At 42.3% G+C, this 25,259-nt stretch overlaps 1 protein-coding gene and 1 long non-coding RNA gene across 16 annotated transcripts in view; one reads left to right on the top strand and one right to left on the bottom strand.

Annotated features, from left to right (window-relative positions):
- The window catches only part of SOX6 (SRY-box transcription factor 6), a 560,806-nt gene that overhangs the window by 7,441 nt on the left and 528,106 nt on the right, over nucleotides 1-25,259 (bottom strand). For all 13 annotated transcript variants that reach the window (XM_063946465.1, XM_063946471.1, XM_063946464.1 and 10 more), the window contains 3 exons: nucleotides 13,103-13,211; nucleotides 4,146-4,319; nucleotides 1,439-1,655 (listed from right to left, as the gene is read on the bottom strand). In XM_063946465.1, coding sequence (XP_063802535.1) covers nucleotides 1,439-1,655; nucleotides 4,146-4,319; nucleotides 13,103-13,211 — 500 coding nt within the window. The remainder of the gene's footprint in view (nucleotides 1-1,438; nucleotides 1,656-4,145; nucleotides 4,320-13,102; nucleotides 13,212-25,259) is intronic.
- Nucleotides 1-25,259, top strand: part of LOC134970404 (uncharacterized) — a 458,298-nt gene that overhangs the window by 261,542 nt on the left and 171,497 nt on the right. The gene's annotated exons all lie outside the window — the stretch shown is intronic.

Below are 25,259 nucleotides of genomic sequence, written 5' to 3'. Positions count from 1 at the left end.
TAGTTTTGGTCATTGAATTTTCCATTAATAGCTTCAATTAAACAAACTATCATAAGTGTGGGAATAACGAACCATTATCCTTGCGTCATTCATATCACCTGGTTTCTCATTATACTGGGTAAAAGAATTCTTAGTTTGATAATTATGATTATACTACGCTTCTTGGTTAATATATGTCAATCTATTTTTTTAATGATGATATGTTATTAGGATTTTCTATTTTACACATACAGTAATTCATTAGACAATGAGACTTTAACCACTTGCGTGGCATGGTGGCATCAGATGTGACTATACCAACAAGTGTTTTATCTGACCTGGTCGCACAGGATGCAATCAGTCAGATAAAGGGGGATAGCCTATTAGCCCCGGGGCTAATTGTCCCACCAGGGGCTATCTAATTAGGCATGAGACGCGGCTTATCTGGGATTTTTTTTATCACCTTCCTCAGGCAGGCGAAGCAAAATCCCCGGAAACAGCCCCGTTTTTTGTGCGAAAATGGGGCGGTTTCTACAAAAAAAAAACACAGGTTTCACTGAACCTGTGTGTTTTTGGGAGAAAGGACTTTTTTTTTTTTTTTTTATTTTACAGGCGATCAATCTGGATAGCCTGTAAAAAAAAAAAGAAAAATCGGTGAAACATCGGGAAAATTTGCGAAAAACATAGCCATGTTTTACCGGGGCTAATAGGATGTCCCCACTAAAAAGTGTTAACAGCGGCAGGGAAGGGTAACTTCACTCCACTACTGCTGCCTCCCTGCACCCTCCCCCAGTGTTGCCATGCTGATGATCAATGTGGATCGGTTAGCCCGGCAGGACCCCACACCCAGCGGCTGCAGACGATGGCAGCTGCTGGGAAAGTGTAAACCCAGCACCCCCCCTCCCATTTACCTGGCAGCTGTCTGGGGTGTTAAAAGTAACATTGCAATGTTCCTGATGTTCCCGATCTTCCCGACCGATGTTCCGATGTTTGAGAAAAAGTATTTAAAAAATAATATATATTTTTTTTCTTTTTGTTTTTACACTAAAATCATTTTGGATAGGGTTAAATTCATGTTCTTCACCTAATTCACTCATAAAAAACCCTGACAATTTCTGATCGGTTTTTGGGGTAAAAAATCGTCAGTTAAGCGGTTAAAGGAGACAGTTATTTGATCAAATTTGAGCAATGAAAATTGTGTATTGTAAACAGTGTATATCATATATTAACTAGCATATAGGACCCCACAAAGCCTCCTCCTAACTCTCTCTCTCTCCCCCGTCGCGGACATATTTCCTCCAGCTCAGATTCTCGCGTATCACCCTTTCTCTTTGTCCTCCACAGTGGGAACAGATGGGGGAGCAGTGGACGCCTTGTTCCCTGGCTCCCATCGCTCATGTCTGACTGGGGACAGGCCTTGTTAGGATCATTATAGATTATTCTTTCATTATGTACTCACCCCACTGTGAAAAATTGCCGCATCTCCTGCCGCCTGGATCTCATCAGCTGCTTGTACTCTCCGATGCGCAGTTTCTTGCCATCCACAATACAAGTGCGCTTCGGTCGGGGTTTATACTTGTAGTTGGGGTATTTCTCTAGATGGATCTTGCTAAGTCGAGCTTGTTCTTCATAGTAAGGTTGCTTCTCTTGGTTAGACATCGATTTCCAGCGGGAACCTACAGTCATAATATTTACAAATATTGTTAAGAGAATCTTAAAAAGGCCAAATGTGCGATTCACAAGGCGCAGAACGAGAACGCTGAACAGAAGCGGCAATCCGGCAGATGAGTCCCGGATACTCTTGTAAGAAAGGACACTTTTGAAAATGAATGGTATTTAAAAATCTAATTAGATCGTTAAAATATCCCATTGCCAATTATATAGCTAAAACACAACTTCAAGTGTCACTAAATATGTTCGTGAAGCCTCTTGCAGTTGAACGTTGAGGTGGCCAAGGCTACACCCGTCAATACCTCCATATGATATAAAGACGCCCAGTGTTGTCCTTGAACGCCTCTCACAATAAATGGCTGCTTACAATTCACGGCACTCATAAAGGTATCCTGAATAGGCGCCAACTGCTCCCAACCGCACGTTACGCTGCAGGTGGGAATACAATAGGCGCGCAACTGTATTTTATGGGCAGGTATTCATCGGAACACGGTCTACTTTGGCTCAGCTTCCAATTCATATAGAAAAATAACATCATTGTCAGAAAAATACATTCAGAAACAAGTGGATTCTCTGCGACTATGATATGAAACGGGTAAAACACCGTTACAGCCAGGCAAATGAAAAAGATGCAACGTGCGCGACCTTCAGGTTTTTCCTTGAGCTGCTGTTCATCCATTTACATATTAACCAATGATGCCAAAGCTGCGGAGGTTGCAGAGTCCGTGTCTATTATTCCTGTACCTTGCAATGGGGAATAGGCTGGATGATGTGACACCGCCAATCCCTAGGATAAGGTTTTCCAGACAGGACCCTTTCACTAATTATGCCGTGTCACAGGTCCTTGGGACCTCAGCCAGCCATTGCACACAATGAAGGAATGATATTATAAGCATTAAAATGCCTAAATTCTGCATATGTAACACTCAATTAAAATAACTTTGGCAGATTTTGGCAAAAACCCTAATCCTTTCATTACACACATATTACTCTGCGCTGTCTAAATATATTAAATGTTATGAATTTAACAAAGTGACTTATATTTAAAAACATGTCAGAAATTCAACCCAGCCCTGGAACCGGCGTCCAATGCAGCTGCACGGCCTGGCTCAGCCGGACACGCGTGGGAGACTTACAGGGATAGAACTATTTACCTTCTCTTACTGCTAATGAATTTCCTAAATACTTAGAGGACAGGAAATTGTATTAACTAGACTGAGAGGAGATGAATGAAGGCAGATTTAGCAGCCAAAAGTTGTCTCCATACAGTCCACATGCAAAAACTCTGCTCTATAGAAACATACCAAGAACATACGTGTAGAAAGTGTCACTGCTTTATATAGGCGTGTGGGGGAGGCAAACTTGCAGAAAACCATCCTAAGTCCCGTAAATTTCTGTTCCTCCGCAATTATTTACCGGAAAAATGAATGTCTGACATTTCAGGGAACCCAAAGAAGAGTAAACTATGTTATAATATAATTCACTTCATCTACAGTATCACGTACAGGTATGTCCTCATACACTGTTGGTGCAGTCGCACCAAACAGGCCTTACAGGTGTGCAAGGTGTGCGACTCGGCTTGCGCCAAGCGTCTCTTGTGGCGGCTGGCCTGTGTGAGCTCAGGCTTACTCAGCTGGCAGTCTTTCGGGGAACACTGCGACCAGCGATGGGATCGCAAATGCAGTAAGGAGGTATTTAATATCTCCTCCTACATGTGCATTACTATGGATCTCATGTGCAAAGCTGCCTGTGAGGAACTCTACAAATGCGATCCATGCTGAATGAGGGCCTCAGTCTGTACATGAAGTACAATGAAGCCGCAGCTTTTTCTCACACCAAGGTTCATTGTGTTGTATCTGCAACTTCCTGTGCTGTTAAAGTCGCAGTCCGGTGTCTCTGGTATAGACTGAGAGGGTTTCGATGCATCTATGATTCAAATAAGACGCAAATTTAAAGAAAAATTTGCTGCACTGCTCTGCGCTTCTCACGGTGCCAAGCGTCTTGTGCTGCATGGCGTTCTGAGGCTAGGTGCATGAGGACACATCTGTATTTATGAATTCATAGTGTACAGCATGTGGTCTAAAGTTAAAAAAAAAACAGGCAAATCTATAAAGTTACCCAAGAATGAAAAAGCGGATTCTTATTAAAATTTTTCCCACCCAACAACTCAGATTGCTGCAGTGATTGTATTGTAGTGACAATGTGTTGTCGCACAGCGGCCGGCTCAGAGATTAGTGTGTAACTGTGCTCCACCCCTTCATCATCCCTAGACTCCGCCCACTGCCGCACGCTATAGACGCCCAGCTATGGATAATAGCCGAGCATTAACAATAATTATGTGTAGACTGGAGACCGTAAATAGTTTCATCTGACATAAAATGCCGTTCTCTGAGATAAGACGTATCTGAGTGATACAATGTAACCGGCTGTTGTACTGATTCGCAACATATGAATGAGTGACATTTAGTAACACTGTCATGTTATTTCACACTCACCCAGGATTTTGCTAATATTGGAGTTGTGCATGTCCGGAAACGCCTGGAGGATTTTCCTTCGCTCGTCTTTCGCCCAAACCATGAAAGCGTTCATTGGTCGCTTGATGTGTGGTTCGCTGCTACTCCGTCCTCGGGCGTCTCTGTACACCCGCGCTTCCACCACTGTTGTGCCCCCTGTTGGATAACAATACTGTGTTATGCGCATGTTATATATTTATTTATTTATTAACAGTTTCTTATATAGCGCAGCAAATTCCGTTGCGCTTTACAATTGGAAATAACAATGATATAACAAACTGGGTTAGAACAAACAGTCATAGAGATAGGAAGGCCCTGCTCGCAAGCTTACATGTTATATACTGATTTACACGCCACGGTTACATTACAGAGGATCAAATAACAGTCATGAAACACAATATCGTCCTGCTAAATCAGCAACATATTGATAATCAGAAAGGAACATTTTATAGTAGAGTGAAAATGACACTTTTTCTGTGCTACCTTTTTTCGGCTTAGTTTTTTTTTTTCTTGCCTGCAGGGCTCACACTTTTTTTGGGCGTTCACAGTATAAAGATGAAGCCACTGTTCATAAGTATAATGTAAAGTGCACTCACCACTGCTGGTTGTGAGATCTAGCTCCCATTATACATCAACATGTAATACCCTGATTGCTGGGCCACACAGATGTACGCAATCACTCTGTCACAGCAGATTCTACTTCACAGACTCATCCGCTCCATCGATCATGATCTCCCCCTACCGCTGCTCTCACACTTACATCTATCCTACAGTGACATTAACGTCTGTTACAGACTAGGGTCTATTTACTAAGCCTTGGACGGAGGTAAAGTACCAGCCAATCAGCTCCTAACTGCCATGTCACAGGCTGGGTTTGAAAAATGGCAGGTAGGAGCTGATTGGCTGGTACTTTGACCTCCATCCAGGTCTTAGTAAATAGACCCCTAAGTCACTACTGTTACGATATTCAGATATCATACAGAACAAAACATCATGGCTCCACTGAGCATCACACTCAAACTGTACCCTACACTGTAAATGGCAGATAGTTATATACCAGAGAATGAGGTGGAATCACAAGTTAGTTCTGCGTGCTGGAATAACTGATCTGGGGTTTAGAAGCGACGCTGAGTAACGTGAGGACGGTTTTATTGCCGGTACAGACCTGTTACTTTATTTGACTTTAGTTTTGAATGGTTGGTGTGTGTCTGGCAGGGACATGTCCTGTTGTTGTAACATAAAACACTACAAAACTCACACACAGTGGATGTTATACTGCAGTTTTGCGAGGTAATCTTTACATCAGACCCAACAGGATATTTTAGAGACGGTATGTGTAATTGGCATGTTGGGTTACGTGATTAATAGAATACTGATGATTTGGGTCCTTGTTAATTAATATTACTACAGGGCCCAACCCTCCATGTAAGCGGCAAACTCTGCGATTACAGTCCAGGTGTTAAGGATATTCCATGCTTGAGTTGCCCCCATCTCCTGCAAGCAAACAGCTATTCTGGGATACACAGCAACGCAGGCAATGATTTAAAAGGACACATCTGTAGCAGACTCATTGTGAGAGTAAAAGCTGGTTGGTTGCGGCCTCCCCTCCTATATCCCTCTGCAATTCGGCTTTCAGTTTACAACTACTCAAGCCCATAGGGGAGAGCCAAACCAACCACACCAATACTCAAACAATATAGAGCAAACCAAAAACCATGAGATATGGGGTGGGATCGCAGAGTCCCCCCGGAAGGATTCAGAGAAATGGCTTTAATTGTGAGAATAGGAAATCTTTTTTTTTTTTTCTTATACCCCTTTCAGACATACACCCTGACAAATACATGGCTCTGACTCCGGTTTCTAACCCAGGTCCCAGCTCTGAGAACCCCTTTCACACTACACCGCAGACCTGGGTTTTCCCGGGTTACCCACTTTCACATAAACATGGCATTCAACGTGGAGTTATTTAAAGGGGAAGTTTTAATGCCAGCCTCTGCCATCTGCTGCTGATGAGGTCATCTGTAAAAGCCCCAAGCAATCAGCTCCTCCTTGGCGCGACCTGGGTCTAAAAACCTTGGTCGCGCCATTCAGACATAAGCTGGGGCTTCTGGGGTGTCTGGTAGGAGGAGGAGCAGGCAGTGGTCCTCCCCAAAGTCACAGGTCAGATATGGCATTGTCTAGTTGACAACTTCCCCTCCATATCTGCACTTAGTGTGGGGTGCACACTGCAACGAGGCTCACTCATCACCCTTCCCCTGGCTACCGGACAGCCTGCTCTGCTCTACCGGACAGCCGAGAAGTGTGAGAGAAGCAAGATGGGTGTTGATACACATAGGGGAAGAGATGGGACCACAAGAGAGTTCCAGCCACTTGTGGCGAGTGGTCCTGGCTAACAGCAGCCACTCTATGGTGTCTGGGTGGCCTTGGTTACCTAGGACTCTGGCAACTTGGTGACAACTGGGAATGTAAGGGGCGTAGAAGGAGAAAGCACTGCTATAAACAAGTTTTAATGTGAAGATGTGCCTGCTCCAGTCACAGCGCCCTCTACCTGCCAAGGTATAGCACTGTCCCCAGACAGGATGTAGAAGAGACAATTAGCATTTCCCTGAATGTACATAAATGATTATTCCCAGTTCTGTGCAAACCAAACCCTGCAAACTGAAATTGTGTAAGACAGGGAGTATGAGGGGAACCAGGCAGCGCGTACCTCTGTGGCCCTTGAAATTATTTTGCACTACTGTACTATGAAGTCCTCATAATCCTGTACTGCACACCAGCATATTGCTGCCCCATGAAATAAACCTGCCAGAGCCTCCGGATCTCTCCTGCAATCTGTAGACAACTTACAGTATAAGCTTCCCAGCCCATCCTATTATTGTGAGATTCAGGGGGGTTTCATTGCCCTGTAGCGGCTTATCCGTTCCAGTTATAAGGCTGGAGGTTTTCTTGCAGCACTTCTGCTGATGATTTGTACATTTTTCATGTTCTCTCAGTCCAGCCAAACGCCCGGCGAGCATATGTGACAGAGTGAAGAAACTACTAAACCCCTCTGTGGTCTGGGCTGATGTTTTTCATCTGAGTTATAAAAGAGCTAATGAGTGCGGTGGGCTGATGCATGTGGCTCGTGGCTTCATACAACCAGGGAAACTCTACCCAGCTCCCGTCTAGCTTATATTTTCCGAACTCACTCCAGTGTCTGGCTTCCAGTGTAATAAGTTTACTTTTTAGTAAATTGCACACACTATGATTATCCAAATGGAGCTCTATTCATCGTTTCATCAAGATTTAAAAAAAAAATACAAAAAAATAAATAAAATTACTGGGCTCATTTTCAGCACAAAAAAAATTCAATGTCCTATTTTTGTATTTGATTGGAAAGAATTCCAGCGGCTTTAAAAATAGTTGTTTCTTTTTTTTTTTTTTTCCATGGACAGAGAATGTGAAGACTTGTTGTGGTTTAGCCCATCAGTATAGTGACATCTTTGTCTTAGTATTACGCTTTCGCAGGCTGCGGGCGCTCACTGCCCATAGCAACTATAAATATTTAGATGCTACAAGAATTGACAATCAGGAACATTCTTTTCCGCACTGTAAAAATGCTAAATCATTAATATGGAAAATTATTATGAAGCATATATTATTTTTAACTGCATAACGCATCCCAAGCGAGCCGCAGAAAATAATATACAATATAACTGCACAGCTGGCACAATAAAGTATATTAAATGTGATCAATTTTCTGGCTAGAGGGTGGGATAAGCGTTTTCATTGAAGAGAATGGGTGTGTTGGGGTTAGAGGGACATCATTTACCATTTCTCTAAATGAGCTCTGTGTTACTCAATGTAAGTTTCCCAAACAGCTGGTAATTGGCTCCAATCTCTGAGTCTCTAAATACTTACAGATTAGCACAGTGATGAGCAAACTGTCGTACAAGCTGCTGTAGAACTACAAGACCCAACATGCCTTGACAGCCAGAAGATAGCTTGGCTTAGAGTAGGGAGTGGCTGAATATAGCATTCTCACTCCCCAGAATGTGTAATATATACTGTAGTCAGTGAATGTATACAGTGTGTGTGTGTGTGTGTGTATGTGTGTGTGTATATATATATATATATATATATTAAAAAATGAAGTATAAAAAAGCGCCTGGTAGTGTTGGTGACTCACTCCTCGTGAAAAAGATTTGTGATAATAAAACAGATAAATTATAATAAACTTAGCTGCGGGTATTTCTGGTAGATGACTCTTATAGACAGCACATGTAAAGGAGAGATAAAATAAACATAGTGTGTACTGTTTTCAAATTTCCACAGATGTTTTTCAGAATAAACAATTTATAGGAACTGTGCAGGTTCCAATTTTAAAAGGAGAAACTATGTTTAGTTAAAAACAATAGTTTAATGAACACACTCCTGCCAGAACATGCAGGTCACATATATAAATAAAACAGTACACAAAATAAAAGGACATATATAGCAGCTGATTCAAAAATAGAAAGTGCAGGTATTAATCGTACAATATAAAAGAATATAATAGGCTTATCTGTCCACAGGTATGGGTATTGGATTAAAATTCATCCATGAATGCAGGTATCAAACGTACAGAAAGTAAGATAAAAACATGGCTTATCTGTCCACGGATAGGAAGTCAGAAAGGGGTGGGCATCCAGGGACTTCCTATCCGTGGACAGATAAGCCATGTTTTTATCTTACTTTCTGTACGTTTGATACCTGCATTCATGGATGAATTTTAATCCAATACCCATACCTGTGGACAGATAAGCCTATTATATTCTTTTATATTGTACGATTAATACCTGCACTTTCTATTTTTGAATCAGCTGCTATATATGTCCTTTTATTTTGTGTACTGTTTTATTTATATATGTGACCTGCATGTTCTGGCAGGAGTGTGTTCATTAAACTATTGTTTTTAACTAAACATAGTTTCTCCTTTTAAAATTGGAACCTGCACAGTTCCTATAAATTGTTTATTCTGAAAAACATCTGTGGAAATTTGAAAACAGTACACACTATGTTTATTTTATCTCTCCTTTACATGTGCTGTCTATAAGAGTCATCTACCAGAAATACCCGCAGCTAAGTTTATTATAATTTATCTGTTTTATTATCACAAATCTTTTTCACGAGGAGTGAGTCACCAACACTACCAGGCGCTTTTTTATACTTCATTTTTTAATGTTTATCTTTATATTGTTTTAAAGCTGCCACTTACGTATATGTGAGGAGTGTTAGGTGTGACCATTTAGTCATTATATCCCTTTGCCTTTAGGGGTCTTACTGAATACACCTAGGCGCTATTCTCTATTTTTTCACATATATATATATATATATATATATATTTATTTATTATAGAGAGAGAAAGCGCAACAGAAACATTATAAAGGGGATTTATAGGATAAACTATAAACTGTATATAAGGCTACATGGTTTAGGAGAGACAATGTCATCACGATGGTCATAGTAAAGATTAATGCACTGATAATATGTAATATGATTATTATAGGAGGGGGAGGGGTGAGTGCAATAAAGCCCCTTGCGGGTTCTATTCTATTATGGGTGTCGTGGATTGGCAATACAAGTTAACTTTTTAAATATGTTTAAACACTATTGTATAACGAGATTTCTAAACAACAGTTTTTGGCAAGTTTTTGAATTCTAACTGCGAAGATCGCAGGTGTGGAAGATCTGGTGTAACAGCATTATAGGGGCAGATTCCCTTACGTGTGAGCTGCCGTCCTTGCGTGGTTTTCAGCCGGTTACAGTGCCGCTGTAGTGAGCAGCATCTGCCTGCCGAGATGTAACTGAATGTCCGCCATAATGAATATCAAGTTATATGCAAACATGTGCAAAGTGGCTTAAACAAGTTTGACTTTCTTGAAGGTACCCTAACATTGGAGAAATTCCAGTGACCTATTAAATGTTTGTAGCAATACGAAGAACCGTTCTGAGAAAGTCGGGGTGTTATCACTGGATGAGAATGAGTTTAGAGTAACCGCTCTCATTTTATACAGCACAAGGCAATAAGCAACGTGTAATTCCCTTCTCCTATTACTTGCTGGACTCCACAAATCACAAGGGCTACGTGTGACTGTAATCCTCAGCGTTGGGAATGGAAAGTCAGTAATAATTAATAGGAGAGCAGTAAATTAGGTGGAATGGGTGAGTCTCATAAGTGGAGGTGAGTCATATTCTAGGGCTCCAGTGCGGCCAAAAAAGCTCAATTTACCATTATGTGGCCCGGGTGTTACAAGATCGACTTTTCCGTACAATTAACATAAATTTGAAATATTGACACAAGTGTTACAGTAGATAAACGCGGCTCAGTTCTGCTGAAGATTTTGGTAAATAAAATAATACACATCAATATTCCTCGGAAAACAGACGAATGATGATTTTCTGATGTGAGTGAATGAGTCCATGAACTAGGAGTGTGCATGTAGAAGGGGTAAAACCTTCCCGTTGCGTCCTGTGCGCAGTGGGAGGAGGACAATTTAAGTGGTGTCACCGGTTCCCAGTGAATGGACTGGCTGCACTACCATAAAGATTATATTAGTCCACAATATGGCAGCTTAAGCCATGTGTAGGCGCCATGTACAGTATAAAGGACACAACAGGGTGTTGCAATAGGAGGGGACACGGGGAGGAAAGTGGGGACTACCTTAGTCCTCTCAGGGCAGTGAGGTATAGTGGATGTATTCGCATTCTCTGACCCGTGCGGCCGCTCCTCTATGTATGGGATAAAATCTCAGTAGCATCTTCCTCTCTCAGGCAGCGGATAAATGATAGCGCCACCTTATATGTGTACGATATATGTGCTCTCACTGCTTTATAACACCCATTATTACATATGTATAGTCACTGCTTTATAACACCCATTATTACATATGTATAGTCACTGCTTTATAACACCCATTATTATATATGTATAGTCACTCCTATATCACACCCATTATTATACACATGCAGTCACCGCTATAAAACACTCATTATTATATATGTATAGTCACTGCTATATCACACCCATTATTATATATGTATAGTCACTCCTATATCACACCCATTATTATACACATGCAGTCACCGCTATAAAACACTCATTATTATATATGTATAGTCACTGCTTTATAACACCCATTTTTATATATGTATAGTCACTCCTATATCTCACCCATTATTATACACATGCCGTCACCGCTATACAACACATATTGTAGATTATCTCTGTATTGTCTATAGTTACTGCTAAATTACATACACCAGTATCATGCCTATTCTTGTAGATACAGTATATAGTAACTGCTACATAACATATATAGATGGTCTCTTGCCCAAATATATACTGTAGATATAGAATGACAGCCAAGCACATATATAAGTGCTCTCATGGCCACTCCTGCAGATGTGTAATTACTTCTACAGGACTTTGCCACATCACAGCTAAATGCCACTCATGTGACCACGAGACCTAGCGATCTTTACATTATGACACTCTGCCAATAGTCTATAAACTGAACATGAATAGGTGAGTTGCTGGGATTTGTTATAGATGAAAGATATACATCAGTAACATTTTATATAAAATACCAACAGATTACAGAAATACAGATTTCTAGACATGAAAAAAATCCTTATAATAAACAGCACATTGGTAAGATGTATACAATAAGATCATCCAATATTAATTGTGGATATTTTATTCTAAGAAATATTTCCATAATAATTGGGTTTTTCAATCCATCACCCCCCCGCACGTAAAGGCAGCATAATGCTACAGGACAGGTCACAGCATACTCTTCACTCACAACAATGATATATGATGTAACAAATAAAAAAACTCTAAACGTATATAATGTATGCAGAGAAAAAAGCGTTTATGGACCAATAAAATATATACAGTATAACGGCACTAAATTCACTAATAAAACATAGGCAGCTATATATATATATATATATATATATATATATATATATATATAAAAATATATATATACAATGACAAAAGACAAAATATATAAATGGTTATTCTCACTTGGAGGAGTACTTGCAATGCATTTCTCTGTGCAGCAGACGGCTGAATTAGGTAATGTATCTGATGAAGGGGTCCACTGCACCCAGAAACGCGTTGTAAGTATGCCTTCAATTGTGAATAACTATTTTTATTTATTCTACGGTCCTTTTTATTTACTTCAATGTTTTTTTTAATTCCAAATTTTTTTTACTGCCTATAGTGTGTTTTTATAGGTTTTATTTTATTATATAAATTATTATATAGTTTTAGAGTTTTTTGTCACATTATCTATATCACTGTTGTGAGTGAAGACGTAAGCACTCAAGTATACTATACCCTGTCCTATAGTATTATACTGCTTTTCTGTATAATTACAAAATGAATACAGACTATATCTCCATAATTGTTAAACCCCTAGAATACAATACCCATAATTAGACACCTTAATCTTATTAGGGTTTGCACATTTTGGTGTTTCTGAGTTAATTAGTTGCACTTTCCTTACTATTTCAGTCGATTTTCCAGCACCGGAGATCAACAAAAGTTCTCGCTATGTTAGCTGGGACCAGATGGGTGATCCTACATCTCCTTGGCTGCAGGACATATACCCAACTTGTTATCATTTACTCTAGCGGCTCCAGTCAGAACATGGGGGCAGATGTATTAAGTCTGGAGAAGTGATGAAGAAGTGATAAGTGCAAGGTGATAACGCACCAGCCAGTCATTACAGATATGAAAAATGACAGTTAGGATCTGATTGGCTGGTATGTTATCACCGTGCGCTTATCACTGCTTTATTATGTCTTTATACCTTCTCCAGGCATAATACATCTGTCCCACTGTCTAATCCACTCATTATACAAATCAATATCACATACGCATTATATATACCATCTGTACAACTCACCCTCTGCATCCTCTGGCCGTGTTAGATCGATGACACCAGGCCCCAGTTTTCCATCTTCATTGGGCTTCCCCGTTAGCTGAGGGCCCATGTTTTCATAATGTGACCTCTCCTATAGAACACAGAAAAACAGGGATTACTGAGACCCATTCTGCTGGCAACTAAGCTCCGTAACATGTAACCCAATGTGAGGAACCGCCGACACCTTGGAAAATCTCCTGCTTATAAAATGACATTGACCGCCCCAGGTATGACCGGCAGAGAAAGGGTTAACGAGCATAACAGATGGAAGATATCTTGGCTTAGGGAAGTGTTCACACATATTGTATCATAATCTGCAAACATTATCACTGAATGCCAATTAATGAAACACATTAAATTAGTCTGAACAATTATGTCAGCGTGTTATAGACTAGCAAAGATCTGACATATGCAGATTTCTGAGAACAGACAGGTGTCCTATACAGTAATATATCTATATATCCATATACAAGGCCGACTCACAGTGATCACTGTGCAACAGCCAGAAGGAGCTAGTGTGTGTGTGTGTGTATGTATATATATATATATATGTGTGTATATATATGTGTATATATATATATATATAGGGTTCTTGGGTACACCAGATAATACTCCAACAACTTCAATATGTGTCCAATGACTTAAATAATAAATCTTTCTTAATATTCCTAATGGAGAAGATTTGTGATTTAAGTCTTCTTGATTTTACACAGAGACCTTTATAACAGTGTTCACCCAATTACACAATCACTATTAAATTCCTATAACAGTTTAATGTTTTTGAAACCTCAATAAAATCCATACATCAGCCTTATAAAAAACATATGCGGTCTTAAGAGGTTGGATGTTACAGACTTACTTTCTCCCCCCCTTAGGGGTATGAGCTCATGGATACCAAGTTTATCAACCCTTGGGTCACAGTAGTCTTGTCCACCCAACGCGATTCGTCTACAGCAACTTCCTCAGGGGTGTATTTTGTAATGGCTTTTAGATTAATTATGCTCCAATGTGTTAAACAGCCTTTTTTCTCATATCAATGCCTCCAGATTTTATTGTAGGCTTCTGATCAATTATAATTTCCCAAATCGACCAGACCAGTAAATTATTTCTTAAGGACTCAAATGGACCCTTTCCAAATGTGCTCTGCTATCCTATCAGATACTAGAGCAGGGCACACGTGGAGAGGTCTATTTGAGTCCATAAGAAAGAATTTGCTAGTCTGGTCAATATGGGAAAATATCCTTAATCATTAAAAATGGGACACATATAAATTACACAGGTTCTGTGGCTGCTGACTACAAGCCTGCATCTCACCTGTGTAAACCATGAGTGTCCTGGTTTAAAGGTGTAGTATATGTATATGTAGCCTATGTATATATTATGTGTGCACAAACTTAACAGAAAATCCATGAAACAGAAGACACATTAATTGTAGCACAGTGAGTATACTAGCAGCAAAGATGTACAGTGACAATGAATTATAAAGGTTATAGTAACGGCACATACTTTTCCATGTATTTAGTATTCGGTACTAGCTTAGGCAGGGGTCAGCTGTTGCTTGGGAAACATTTTGCATGGACAGCCTTGAATTACCAGAGATACTTTTACATACTGGAATAATGAGAGCCAAGTTGGTGATATGTGCCTTTATCATATGATGTTACACATGTACCACATCTTCCCACATACTGCCCTGGGCATCCATTCCTCCTTTATCAGAGCTCCTCAATGTGAGTGTAGGATGAGAGACCTAGTGATCATGTTTCTATGTATGTTTCTAATTTCCTTGTGTAGCAGAGCTCCTCACACTGTCTGTAGAAGACACCGTGTGATCACAATGTGTATGGAATCCCCCTCATTTCCTTGTGTAGCAGAGCTCCTCACAGTGTCTGTAGAAGACACCGTGTGATCACAATGTGTATGGAATCCCCCTCATTTCCTTGTGTAGCAGAGCTCCTCACACTGTCTGTAGAAAACACCGTGTGATCACAATGTGTATGGAATCCCCCTCATTTCCTTGTGTAGCAGAGCTCCTCACAGTGTCTGTAGAAGACACCGTGTGATCATGTCAATGTGCATGGAATCCCCCTCATTTCCTTGTGTAGCAGAGCTCCTCACACTGTCTGTAGAAGACACCGTGTGATCACAATGTGTATGGAATCCCCCTCATTTCCTTGTGTAGCAGAGCTCCTCACACTGTCTGTAGAAGACACCGTGTGATCACAATGTGTATGGAATCCCCCTCATTTCCTTGTGTAGCAGAGCTCCTCACAGTGTCTGTAGAAGACACCGTGTGATCACAATGTGTATGGAATCCCCCTCATTTCCTTGTGTAGCAGAGCTCCTCACAGTGGGGGTAATTCTGAGTTGATGGCAGCAGCAAATTTGTTAGCAATTGGGCAAAACCATGTGCACTGCAGGGAGGTCAGATGTAACGTGCAGAGAGAGTTAGATTTGGGTGGGTTATATTGTTTCTATGCAGGGTAAATACTGACTGCTTTATTTTTACACTGCAATTTAGATTTCAGTTTGAATACACCCCACCCAAATCTAACTCTCTGTGCACATGTTACATCTGCCCCCCTGCAGTGCACATGGTTTTGCCCAACTGCTAACAAATTTGTTGCTGCGATCAACTCAGAATTAGGCCCAGTGTCTGTAGAAGACACCGTGTGATCATGTCAATGTGCATGGAATCCCCCTCATTTCCTTGTGTAGCAGAGCTCCTCACACTGTCTGTAGAAGACACCGTGTGATCATGTCAATGTGCAAGGAATCCCCCTCATGTCCCTGTCTCCTCACATTGAGTGTAGACCATATCAGTGTGTGACATCCCGCTCATTGCCTGGTGAAGCAGAGCTCCTCACAGTGACTGCAGCAAGCTGCGCTCTATGGCCCTCATTCCGAGATGATCGTAGCTGTGCTAAATTTAGCACAGCTACGATCATTCACACTGACATGCGGGGGGACGCCCAGCACAGAGCTAGTCCGCCCCTGCAAAAGTGCAAAGGCATCGCACAGCGGCGATGCCTTTGCACTTCCAGAGTAGCTCCCGACCAGCGCAGCTTTAGCGTGCTGGCCGGGAGCTACTCGTCGCTTCCCGGCCCGCAGCGGCTGCGTATGACGTCACGCAGCTGCTGCGGGACACTCCCCTCACAGTCCGGCCACGCCTGCATTGGCCGGACCGCACCCATGAAGCGGCGGCATTTTGCCCTCTCCCGCCCAGCGACCGCCTCTGCCTGTCAATCAGGCAGAGGCGATTGCAGCCCCGCTATGGCCTTCAGCTGTCTGGCATGCGCCGGCGCAGTGGGTACCCGTTCGCTCGGCCTCGATAAAAAGCGGCGAGCAAACGGGTCAGATTGACCCCCTCTGTGTCTGTATTCATGAATGACATCATGCAACATTTATTTTTCCTTTTTGACACTGCAGATTTACTGAGCTAATTGGTTTCTATGTATTTATCCCCAGACAGGTAGTTTGCTTTACTGCATGATACATAACTGTGGGGCACATGTACACATCACAGCAACTGTCCTTCTGTGATTATTTTATTTCCTGCTGAGCAGTCACTGCCAATATGAGCGTCATCCAATTCTTACCACAGAACCTGCGCACGTTTATATGTAGGAGGTGCAGTACCTATTCACAGCCTGCAGGTGGAGCACTTTGTTGGGGATGGAGAGAGAGGATTCTGGCCCATGGTCCAGTCCGTGTTGATGTCTTTCTGAATAACATGAGCTTAATACATAAGAGATGCAAATCCTGTATACTGTAGTTGGAAACAAATCCTTCCCAACTCAGCTCTGTTACAATTACTGACAGGCCTGGATCGCTCCCTGTGGCAATATCTTTTCTTGTACAATTCAATTGTTATCATTAATTTATTGTTCCTGTTTTCCCTCACGTCTAGTTTTCTCTACAGACAAAATGCAACATTGTGTTTTGCTAGGGAATAAATGAGGTTGCGTCGCTCATTACTAGAGAACAATATTATGTGTCATGTCGTCTCTGATTTGCCGTCGTGAAGAACCAGCTGTGAACTCGGAGAACACTTCCCTCACGTTAGACTTAATACATTATGCAGCAGTAAAGTGCTCGTCTCATTGTGCACTGACCCACTTCTCTCCCGTACGTGGAACATCAAAAGGGGAACGCCGGGTGTTCTTCCCGGCAAAGAGAGATTCTTACACAGACATGTAAATCAGCTGACGTGTGTTTATCGCAGCCGTGCCACCTTCCCCAGGAATACTCCTTTATAACCACAGCAATTTTCCACAGGGCTATCTCTGTGCCTGTAAAAATAATCCTGCAGCCATTTAGTTGTACCGTGTGGAATTAAGAGTCCCAACAAATGTATTACTTTTTTTTTTTGTGACTACAAGGATTACTGAAGTGAGAGAATTGACAGTATATCACTGAGCTGTTGGTTGGACGTCAGACGCTGGCGCTGGGGAATTATTGATACCTGAGCGCATTTAGAAAGTTCGGTTTTCCAATCGGTTTTTAATCCCTATCCTCATTGGCAATAAAATCAATTTCAGCTCATAGTTATTTTTATTTATTTTTTAAATACATTTTATTTGCCTTTTAATGATCTCACTTTAATATGACCGAATCGCATGAACATAATATCCCCGTGTTTATTCAACTCGATGCAGACTGTACTCTACAAAACTTCACACGGGTTTTCAAGACCCACTTCAACACCAAACTCTCATCCTAAACCCTCTGTCCCACGCTCACTGTTTACCCAATCTGTGTCACCCCTGTCTGTCTACCCCTCCCCTTTAAAATGTAAGCTCTCACGAGCAGGGCCCTCTTCCCTCATGTACTTTTCCTTCTCTTACTAAAACTATTTTGTTGCCCCCTTCACTGGAACGAGCTCCCTTGCTCCATCAGGCTCTCCCTGACCCTTGATAGCTTCAAACGTTCACTGAGCACTCACCTGTTCAGCAAAGTGTACCCTTACACCACTCAGTCATCTCAACCTCACCTACCTCTTGCCCTCAGGTCCCCATCTATGCTCACACCTCATGTCATCTGTCACCCTCCACTCTTCTCTAGATTGTAAGCTCCTTGGGGTAGGGTTCTACTCCCTTCTGTTCTCACAGCCATCTTCTCTAGCACTTCAATGACAGCCTTCACCTACTCAGGGGCCATTCAGCCCGGAATTCCTCTTGCTCACAGCCGTCCGTTTCTTCCAGCGGCTGTGCTCCTGCTATTCGTGCCATCACTATTGAGACGGGTTTCACCCTTTATGTCTCGGGGAGTAATTCAGACCTGATTGCTAGGCTGCGTTTTCGCACAGCAGGTGATCAAGTCCAAACTGCGCATGCGTGTGCACCGCAATGCGCAGGCGCATCGTACGGGTACAAAGCGGATCGCCGCTCAGCGATGGGCTTGTGCGACAGATCCGTTTGCACGGGTGATCTCAAGGAGATTGACAGAAAGAAGGCGTTTGTGGGTGGTAACTGACCGTTTTCAGGGAGTGTCTGGATAAACGCAGGCGTGTCCATGCGTTTGCAGGGAGGGTTCCTGGCGTCAATTCCGGTCCCGGACAGGCTGATGTGATCGCAGCGGCTGAGTAAGTCCTGGGCTGCGCAGAGACTGCACAAGATCTGTTTGTACAACTCTGCGACACGTGTGATCGCACACTTGCACAGCTAAAATACACTCCCACTATAGGCGGCGGCTATCCGATTGCAACAGTGCAAAAATTGCCTGCTAGCGATCAGGCCTGAATTACCCCCCTGGTTACTGTAATGTTATGCAAAAATCTGTGAACCTTGTACCGTCCTTCTGTTGCTGTATATGTACGGCGCTGCAGACCACTTGTGGCGCCTTATAAATAAAATATAGTAACTACCTTTTACTCCATACTTCCTTCGACGGCACCAAATCCCGCGGTTTTCTGCTACCCCGATACTTATTTCAGTGTCATCTGCTGATGCAGCTATGGTTATACACCCTCTACTTGTACTATATTGTCTTGATCTGGAAGTGATTGATTTCTTTTGTGACAGTAAATGTGCAGAGCGTCAATACAGAGTCAACCCCCCCCCCCCCCATCCCAATCCCATACCATCATTAAGAGAACTCCTAAATAAAAATGAATTTAGGCCCGAATAATGACGCCTGTTTTGCAATCCCCGATACCCTCTAGATGTAACTGGTTTGAGATTGTTGGTAAACAGTGGCTGCAGTAGGAAATAAACTGAGGGTTGGCAACTCCATAATGGGAGGTAGCAAAACTGTTGTCAGATGTGTGCAAACTGCAATGCAACAAGTGCACCATTTGTAGGTTAGAGACTGTTCCAGCCCATCATCATCGCTGTTCCGTCGCAGCAACTTCTCAGGTCTGAAAGACACGTTCCTAAAATGTAACGGTATGGGATACGCAAATTCTCACATGTAAATATAGAAAGCTGCTCTTGAGCGACTGCCACATTACAGACGTTAGGTCGTCCTCTCTCATCGTCCTCACGTCCTGTCTGAGACGCCCACACCTTCAGCTCCAAGTGTGAGGATTCACTTCCAGATTTTGGCTGGGAGATTTCCTTTGCTCTCAGAACATTACCTCAACTGTCAACCAAATGTGACGGAAAGAACGGCCAATAAATGTCACAAAAAGGGCCCATTCAGAAACGCAACTTCTACTCTTTATATTTGAAAAAAACAGATTTCAGTATTTTGGATGCAAGGTCCTTACCCTTAAATTAAGTGACACAATTAACGCCACGTGTGGAGAAAACGTAACACCTCTAAAGGAACTCTGCCTGGATTCTAGTGCGAGTTAATAAAGACGCACAGCAAATCTATATATTAAGTCACTTTGAAAGTGACAGTCCCTCCACTGAAAGCCAATGAATACTTTTTTTTTTTATCAGGCCACAACAAGTCCTAGCATCCATCATGTATTATCACGGTCACTGGCAAAGCCGTCCGGGGTTGATAGACCGTTACATGTCTCTCGTCTCCAGAGTCGCTCATCCCAGCCCCACGGAATCAGTTGTGAGTTTGCATTAAATTAGCAAATTTTGCCTGACTTGTACAGCTGACGATATCGATTTTCTTTCCAGGCTGTGAAAGGTCCGAGGGGAGAGAGAGAACCCTTCTGCTGAGACTACACAGATATTAGAACATTCCTCTTTACAAAAAGAGGAATGATGCCTTCACCATCCTATAATGGATCTTTTTCTCCTGTTCTTAGATAAAAGCTGAATTCCTGATGCGCGCGGTATATATTCATAAAATTTTATATACTATGCTTTATACACTTATTGGCTATTCTATAATAACAGGTGCGCCAACACTAAAACTGCTCTTAAATTTATGTCCGTGATTTACACCGTGCCACGTAACAATGCTTTTTGTTGTAAAAAAAAAAAATTCTGTTTATTAATGTAACTTTACAACCACTACATCCAGGATCCGAGCTAAATTAATGGCATTTTTATTATTTTATAGTGTCATTAAATTTTTAGAGATCGCTCTATCAAACAAGAGTCATAAAGAGCCATAATGTAAACGTGGAAACCCAGATCAGGGAGCAACGCATTCCTTGTAGTGTAGAGTAAACTGCTCGCCGTAAACCATATTTATAACATTGCTAAACATTGGAGAATACTTGGGACAAGTTTAGCAAAACTGTTTGCAGTTGCACAGTGAATTGTGTACTTAAGGCAAAGTGTTCCCATTTTTTTACTCTAAATAAATGTTTTTTATGTGTTTACGCTTTTTCCTTTTGCCTCTTAACTTACTAACCAGTATTAGGAATTACCGGCGTCTTTTTGGATCTGCAAAGTATCTCACAATGAATAGCGAGACAAGTAAATGGCTCGTAAAATATAAACAAAACAATAAAACTACAATAACCACCGCTGCACTAACATCCCATTCCACTCCTAAGTATCTGCATGCAACGGAAAACATGTGCTGCCTTTATGGATTTAAGAAGCAGCTGTTAATCTTACAGGAATTTAAGGTTGTGCCACAAATAAGATTTTTACGGCAAAGGCCTGAGGTGTCTTTTGAGAGGTGTGTTCTGTGCTGAATCCAGTAAGACGGTTTGGCATTCTCTTATCATTTTTCTTATTTGGGAGGGGGTTGCACTTGGCAGCGTTCCGGAAAACTGGGGGTGTTTCGTCCTCATTTTCTGGGAGAGCAGCGGTCAGGGTCTATATCTTCCAATACAAATATCATGGCCCACTGAGTGAGAACACCGGCCATTCTGCCTAACCTGGGGGTCACTCAGATGGGCAATGTTTTCCCAGATGCTTCGATGCTGCGACCTCGGATTTAGAGGTGGATTACAGAAACCGGCAGGAGGCGTCTGTCTACGCAAGATGCCAACTGCTGTATTAGCGTATTTACACGCCTCCAAAGACGCGGCTGCTTTGTACACTTCGTCCATGTCTGAATCAGGCCACAATTAGAATGGGGTATGTGGGAAGAATTACGGTGGCAGGTTTAGGAGCGTATCCAATTACCCGTGGTCATTGACGGCAGGCGAGTGCTTCACTGGGGGCTATCCAGTTAGCCCCAATACGTGTCTTATCAGGGATTTTGTTGCACCTGCCTCGGGCAGGAAAAAACAAAATACCTGAAAGAAGTCCCGTTTCTGCGGTCGGCGAAAACGCACAGGTTTCACTTGATTCATTTGATAGGCTGTACAAAAATATTGGTAAAACATTTGGAAAAACTGATGTTTTCTGCACCCAATGTTTTGTCGTTTATACCCCTGTTAGAATCTATTAGGGGTCAGCTACCGAAGAGCCTATTTACCACAGTGCGACTTCTACCATAAACACACTACACCATAACGTGAGAGCAGAAGAAATAAAATCATATATTTGGAACAAACTCCATTCGCTCTGAAAGCACCAGTAGTGGAAAATAATGGTCGGTCTGTACTATAGGCCTAATTCAGACCTGAACGCATCAGCAAATTTGTTAGCAAATGGTAAAAACCATGTGTAGTGCAGGTGGAGCAGATATAACATGTGCAGAGAGAGTTAGATTTGGGTGGAGTGTGTTCAAACTGAAATCTAAATTGCAGTGTAAAAATAAAGCAGGCAGTATTTACCCTGCACAGAAACAGTATAACCCACCCAAATCTTACTCTCTCTGCACATGTTACATCTGCCCCCCCTGCAGTGCACATGGTTTTGCCCATTAGCTGACAAATTTGCTGCTGTGATCAGGTCTGAATTAGGCCCTATGTGTTGAATCGGTTTTGCAAAATGCTGGATGCGCATGCTGATATTTGGTTATCTCTGGTCATCCAGAAAAGGGACGATCTGGATGCTAAATGCGGTGCCTGCGCTGCCGCTGCTGTACCGCTTGGTCGCCCACATGTGTGCAGTACGACTTAGAATATAGATTCCACTATTTGTGGTTTAAAAAAACCTCTATATTGGAAAATAGTAATTTAATCCACAAATGAAATCAACTTCCTGATCTCTGATCATTTACGCTCATCCTGGGCTGGCAAGGCCTTTCTCTTTCCATGCGTATAAAACGCTAATAAACCCGCAGTAAAGGAGAGTGTTCTGGCAGGCCCTGGTCGGCCTACGCTGGCCCGTTTTCTATGCACATATCGGAGTATGATATTCTGTAAATGTATATGTTTAGTGGGGAAGAAACTCCAGCTTGAGGCGAATAAAGGATGATTGTTCTCCTCTAAATGCTATCCACTCCTGCCAGAAAAGTAAGTTATTTTCTGTCAAGAATATGCCCAGGGATGACTGATTGCATCCATCTCCTGAAAAACAATATGAAGTGTAATAACACACTGGGCAGCCCTCCCTGCCGGATCGCCAGGCTGTGCCCATGTCTTAAATTGTTTCAGTATGCTGTCTCCTTCCACAGCTGAAAATATCCCAGCACTGAGATGGAAAATGGCAGCGTTACATCATTCTAACATTTTATTTTCACTGTTGAAAACAGACCTGTTTGGTTAGAAGCATCTATGGGTGGCCGAGGAGAGTGGCATTTATGTCAGCTGGGCAAATGTGCCGGCCACTCTCCTGAACAGAGCTTGCGGGCGCACAGTGGCGGGCAGTGATGGGTCAGAGTATGTAAAATGGGACCAATCGTAGGGGGACCTTTAGCGACTCAGAGCGCATGCAGTGCAGATTTGTTTTCTATATAGATATATATTGTCAGCTTTGCACTCACCATATATGTTATAAACTCCAACCTGTATTCTCTATACTTTAAACAGGGACTCTTGGTTTCAATTGTTGCAAAATGTATTAAACTGACTAACTGCACCAAAGTCTTCCCCATCTGGTCAATCCTAAACATGCTTCCTGGTGTGAAGCTCACCTGTACACAGGCTTCTGAAGGTACAATAAGTCCTCCATCAGATCAGCTGTAACACATTACATTAATTAAATGAGGTAACACTGGGGTGCATTAATTAAAATAATGATTAAATGACAAAAGTCATTGATACACTGCACTCAACACTCCTATATCTGAGGTTATTTGATTAACCAAATTCATCACTGAAAGTGCAGCCTATCCAGTCACTAGGAGCCAGTGACATCACTGAGAATGCAGCCTATCTAGTCACTAGGAGCCAGTGACATCACTGAGGATGCAGCCTATCCACTAACAAGGAGCCAGTGACATCACTGAGGGTACAGCCTATCCAGTCACTAGGAGCCAGTGACATCACTGACGGTGCAGCCTATCCAGTCACTAGGAGCCAGTGACATCACTGAGAATGCAGCCTATCCAGTCACTAGGAGCCAGTGACATCTCTGAGGGTGCAGCCTATCCACTAACTAGGAGCCAGTGACATCACTGAGGGTACAGCCTATCCAGTCACTAGGAGCCGGTGACATCACTGAGAATGCAGCCTACCAATGCACTAGGAGCCAGTGACATAACTGAGAATGCAGCCTATCCAGTCACTAGGAGCCAGTGACATCACTGAGAGCGCAGCCTACCCAGTCACTAGAAGCAAGTGACAGCACTGAGAATGCAGCCTATACAGTCAGCAGGAGCCAGTGACATCACTGACAGTGCAGCCTATCCAGTCACTAGGAGCCAGTGACATCACTGAGAATGCAGCCTATCCAGTCACTAGGAACCAGTGACATCACTGACAGTACAGCCTATACAGTCAGTAGGAGCCAGTGACATCACTGATGGTGCAGTCTATCCACTCACTAGGAGCCATTGACATCACTGAGAATGCAGCCTATCCAGTCACTAGGAGCCAGTGACATCACTGATGGTGCAGTCTATCCACTCACTAGGAGCCACTGACATCACTGAGGGTGCAGCCTATCTAGTCACTAGGAGCCAGTGACATCACCGAGAATGCAACCTATCCAGTCATATCAACTTATTTATATAGTTAACAAACTCTTATTTTAGAGACCAAATCCTCAGCAGCTCCAGTACATGGAGAAAGCTGTAAGTAATTCTCGCTCCTATTCTGATCTACAACTATTTGAGGACTGTGACAATCTCTGTGACGCTATGAGTGTTTGCCAGCACTTTATGCAGGTCCGTCGCCGTCCCTTTATATTTCCTGTGAAGTCGCTTCACAAAGAGAACTCTCGAGAACTTTGAAAAGTTTTTGTCCATTAAAACTCTTACACCCCCAAACAAAGCAAACAAATGAGTTCTAAGAGATGGACAGTGCCGTCAATATGATCCATTTATATACAGCGGGAACACAGTCCAGGCGCAGGAGAAAGGGCGTATTGTCTGCAGACAAACTCTTATTGTGAGCCATTTCCCTTTTCATTTCTGTATGGCGGAGCAGTGAGAACACACTGTGCCGCTGACAATGTATAAAGACATGTGAGAATCTATTTATTCAGATGTTCCACCTTATTACAGAGGAACAGCATATGCCCATCGCAAAAGTATAAAGCCTCCCCGAACCTCACAAGTCTCTTCCTCAGTTATTACACCTTGTAAAAATAGAAGCCCATATGGTGGCTTGTGAGTTTCAAGAAGGTGGGAATCTTTCATTCAAATGCTGCAGCCATATTGTGCTGCAATGTGACATAACTCAGAATATTAACGAAAGTGAAAAGTTTTGTTATGCAAATCAAATGTTACCATAAAAAGTACCCGAATCTCAATGGGGGGGAGGGGTTGCTGAATTTCGTCT

This window comes from Pseudophryne corroboree, chromosome 11, assembly GCF_028390025.1.
Source record: "Pseudophryne corroboree isolate aPseCor3 chromosome 11, aPseCor3.hap2, whole genome shotgun sequence".
Lineage (NCBI taxonomy): Eukaryota > Metazoa > Chordata > Amphibia > Anura > Myobatrachidae > Pseudophryne > Pseudophryne corroboree.
The sequence above is the reverse complement of the archived record's forward strand: the minus strand, read 5'-3'. Positions and strand labels throughout refer to the sequence as shown.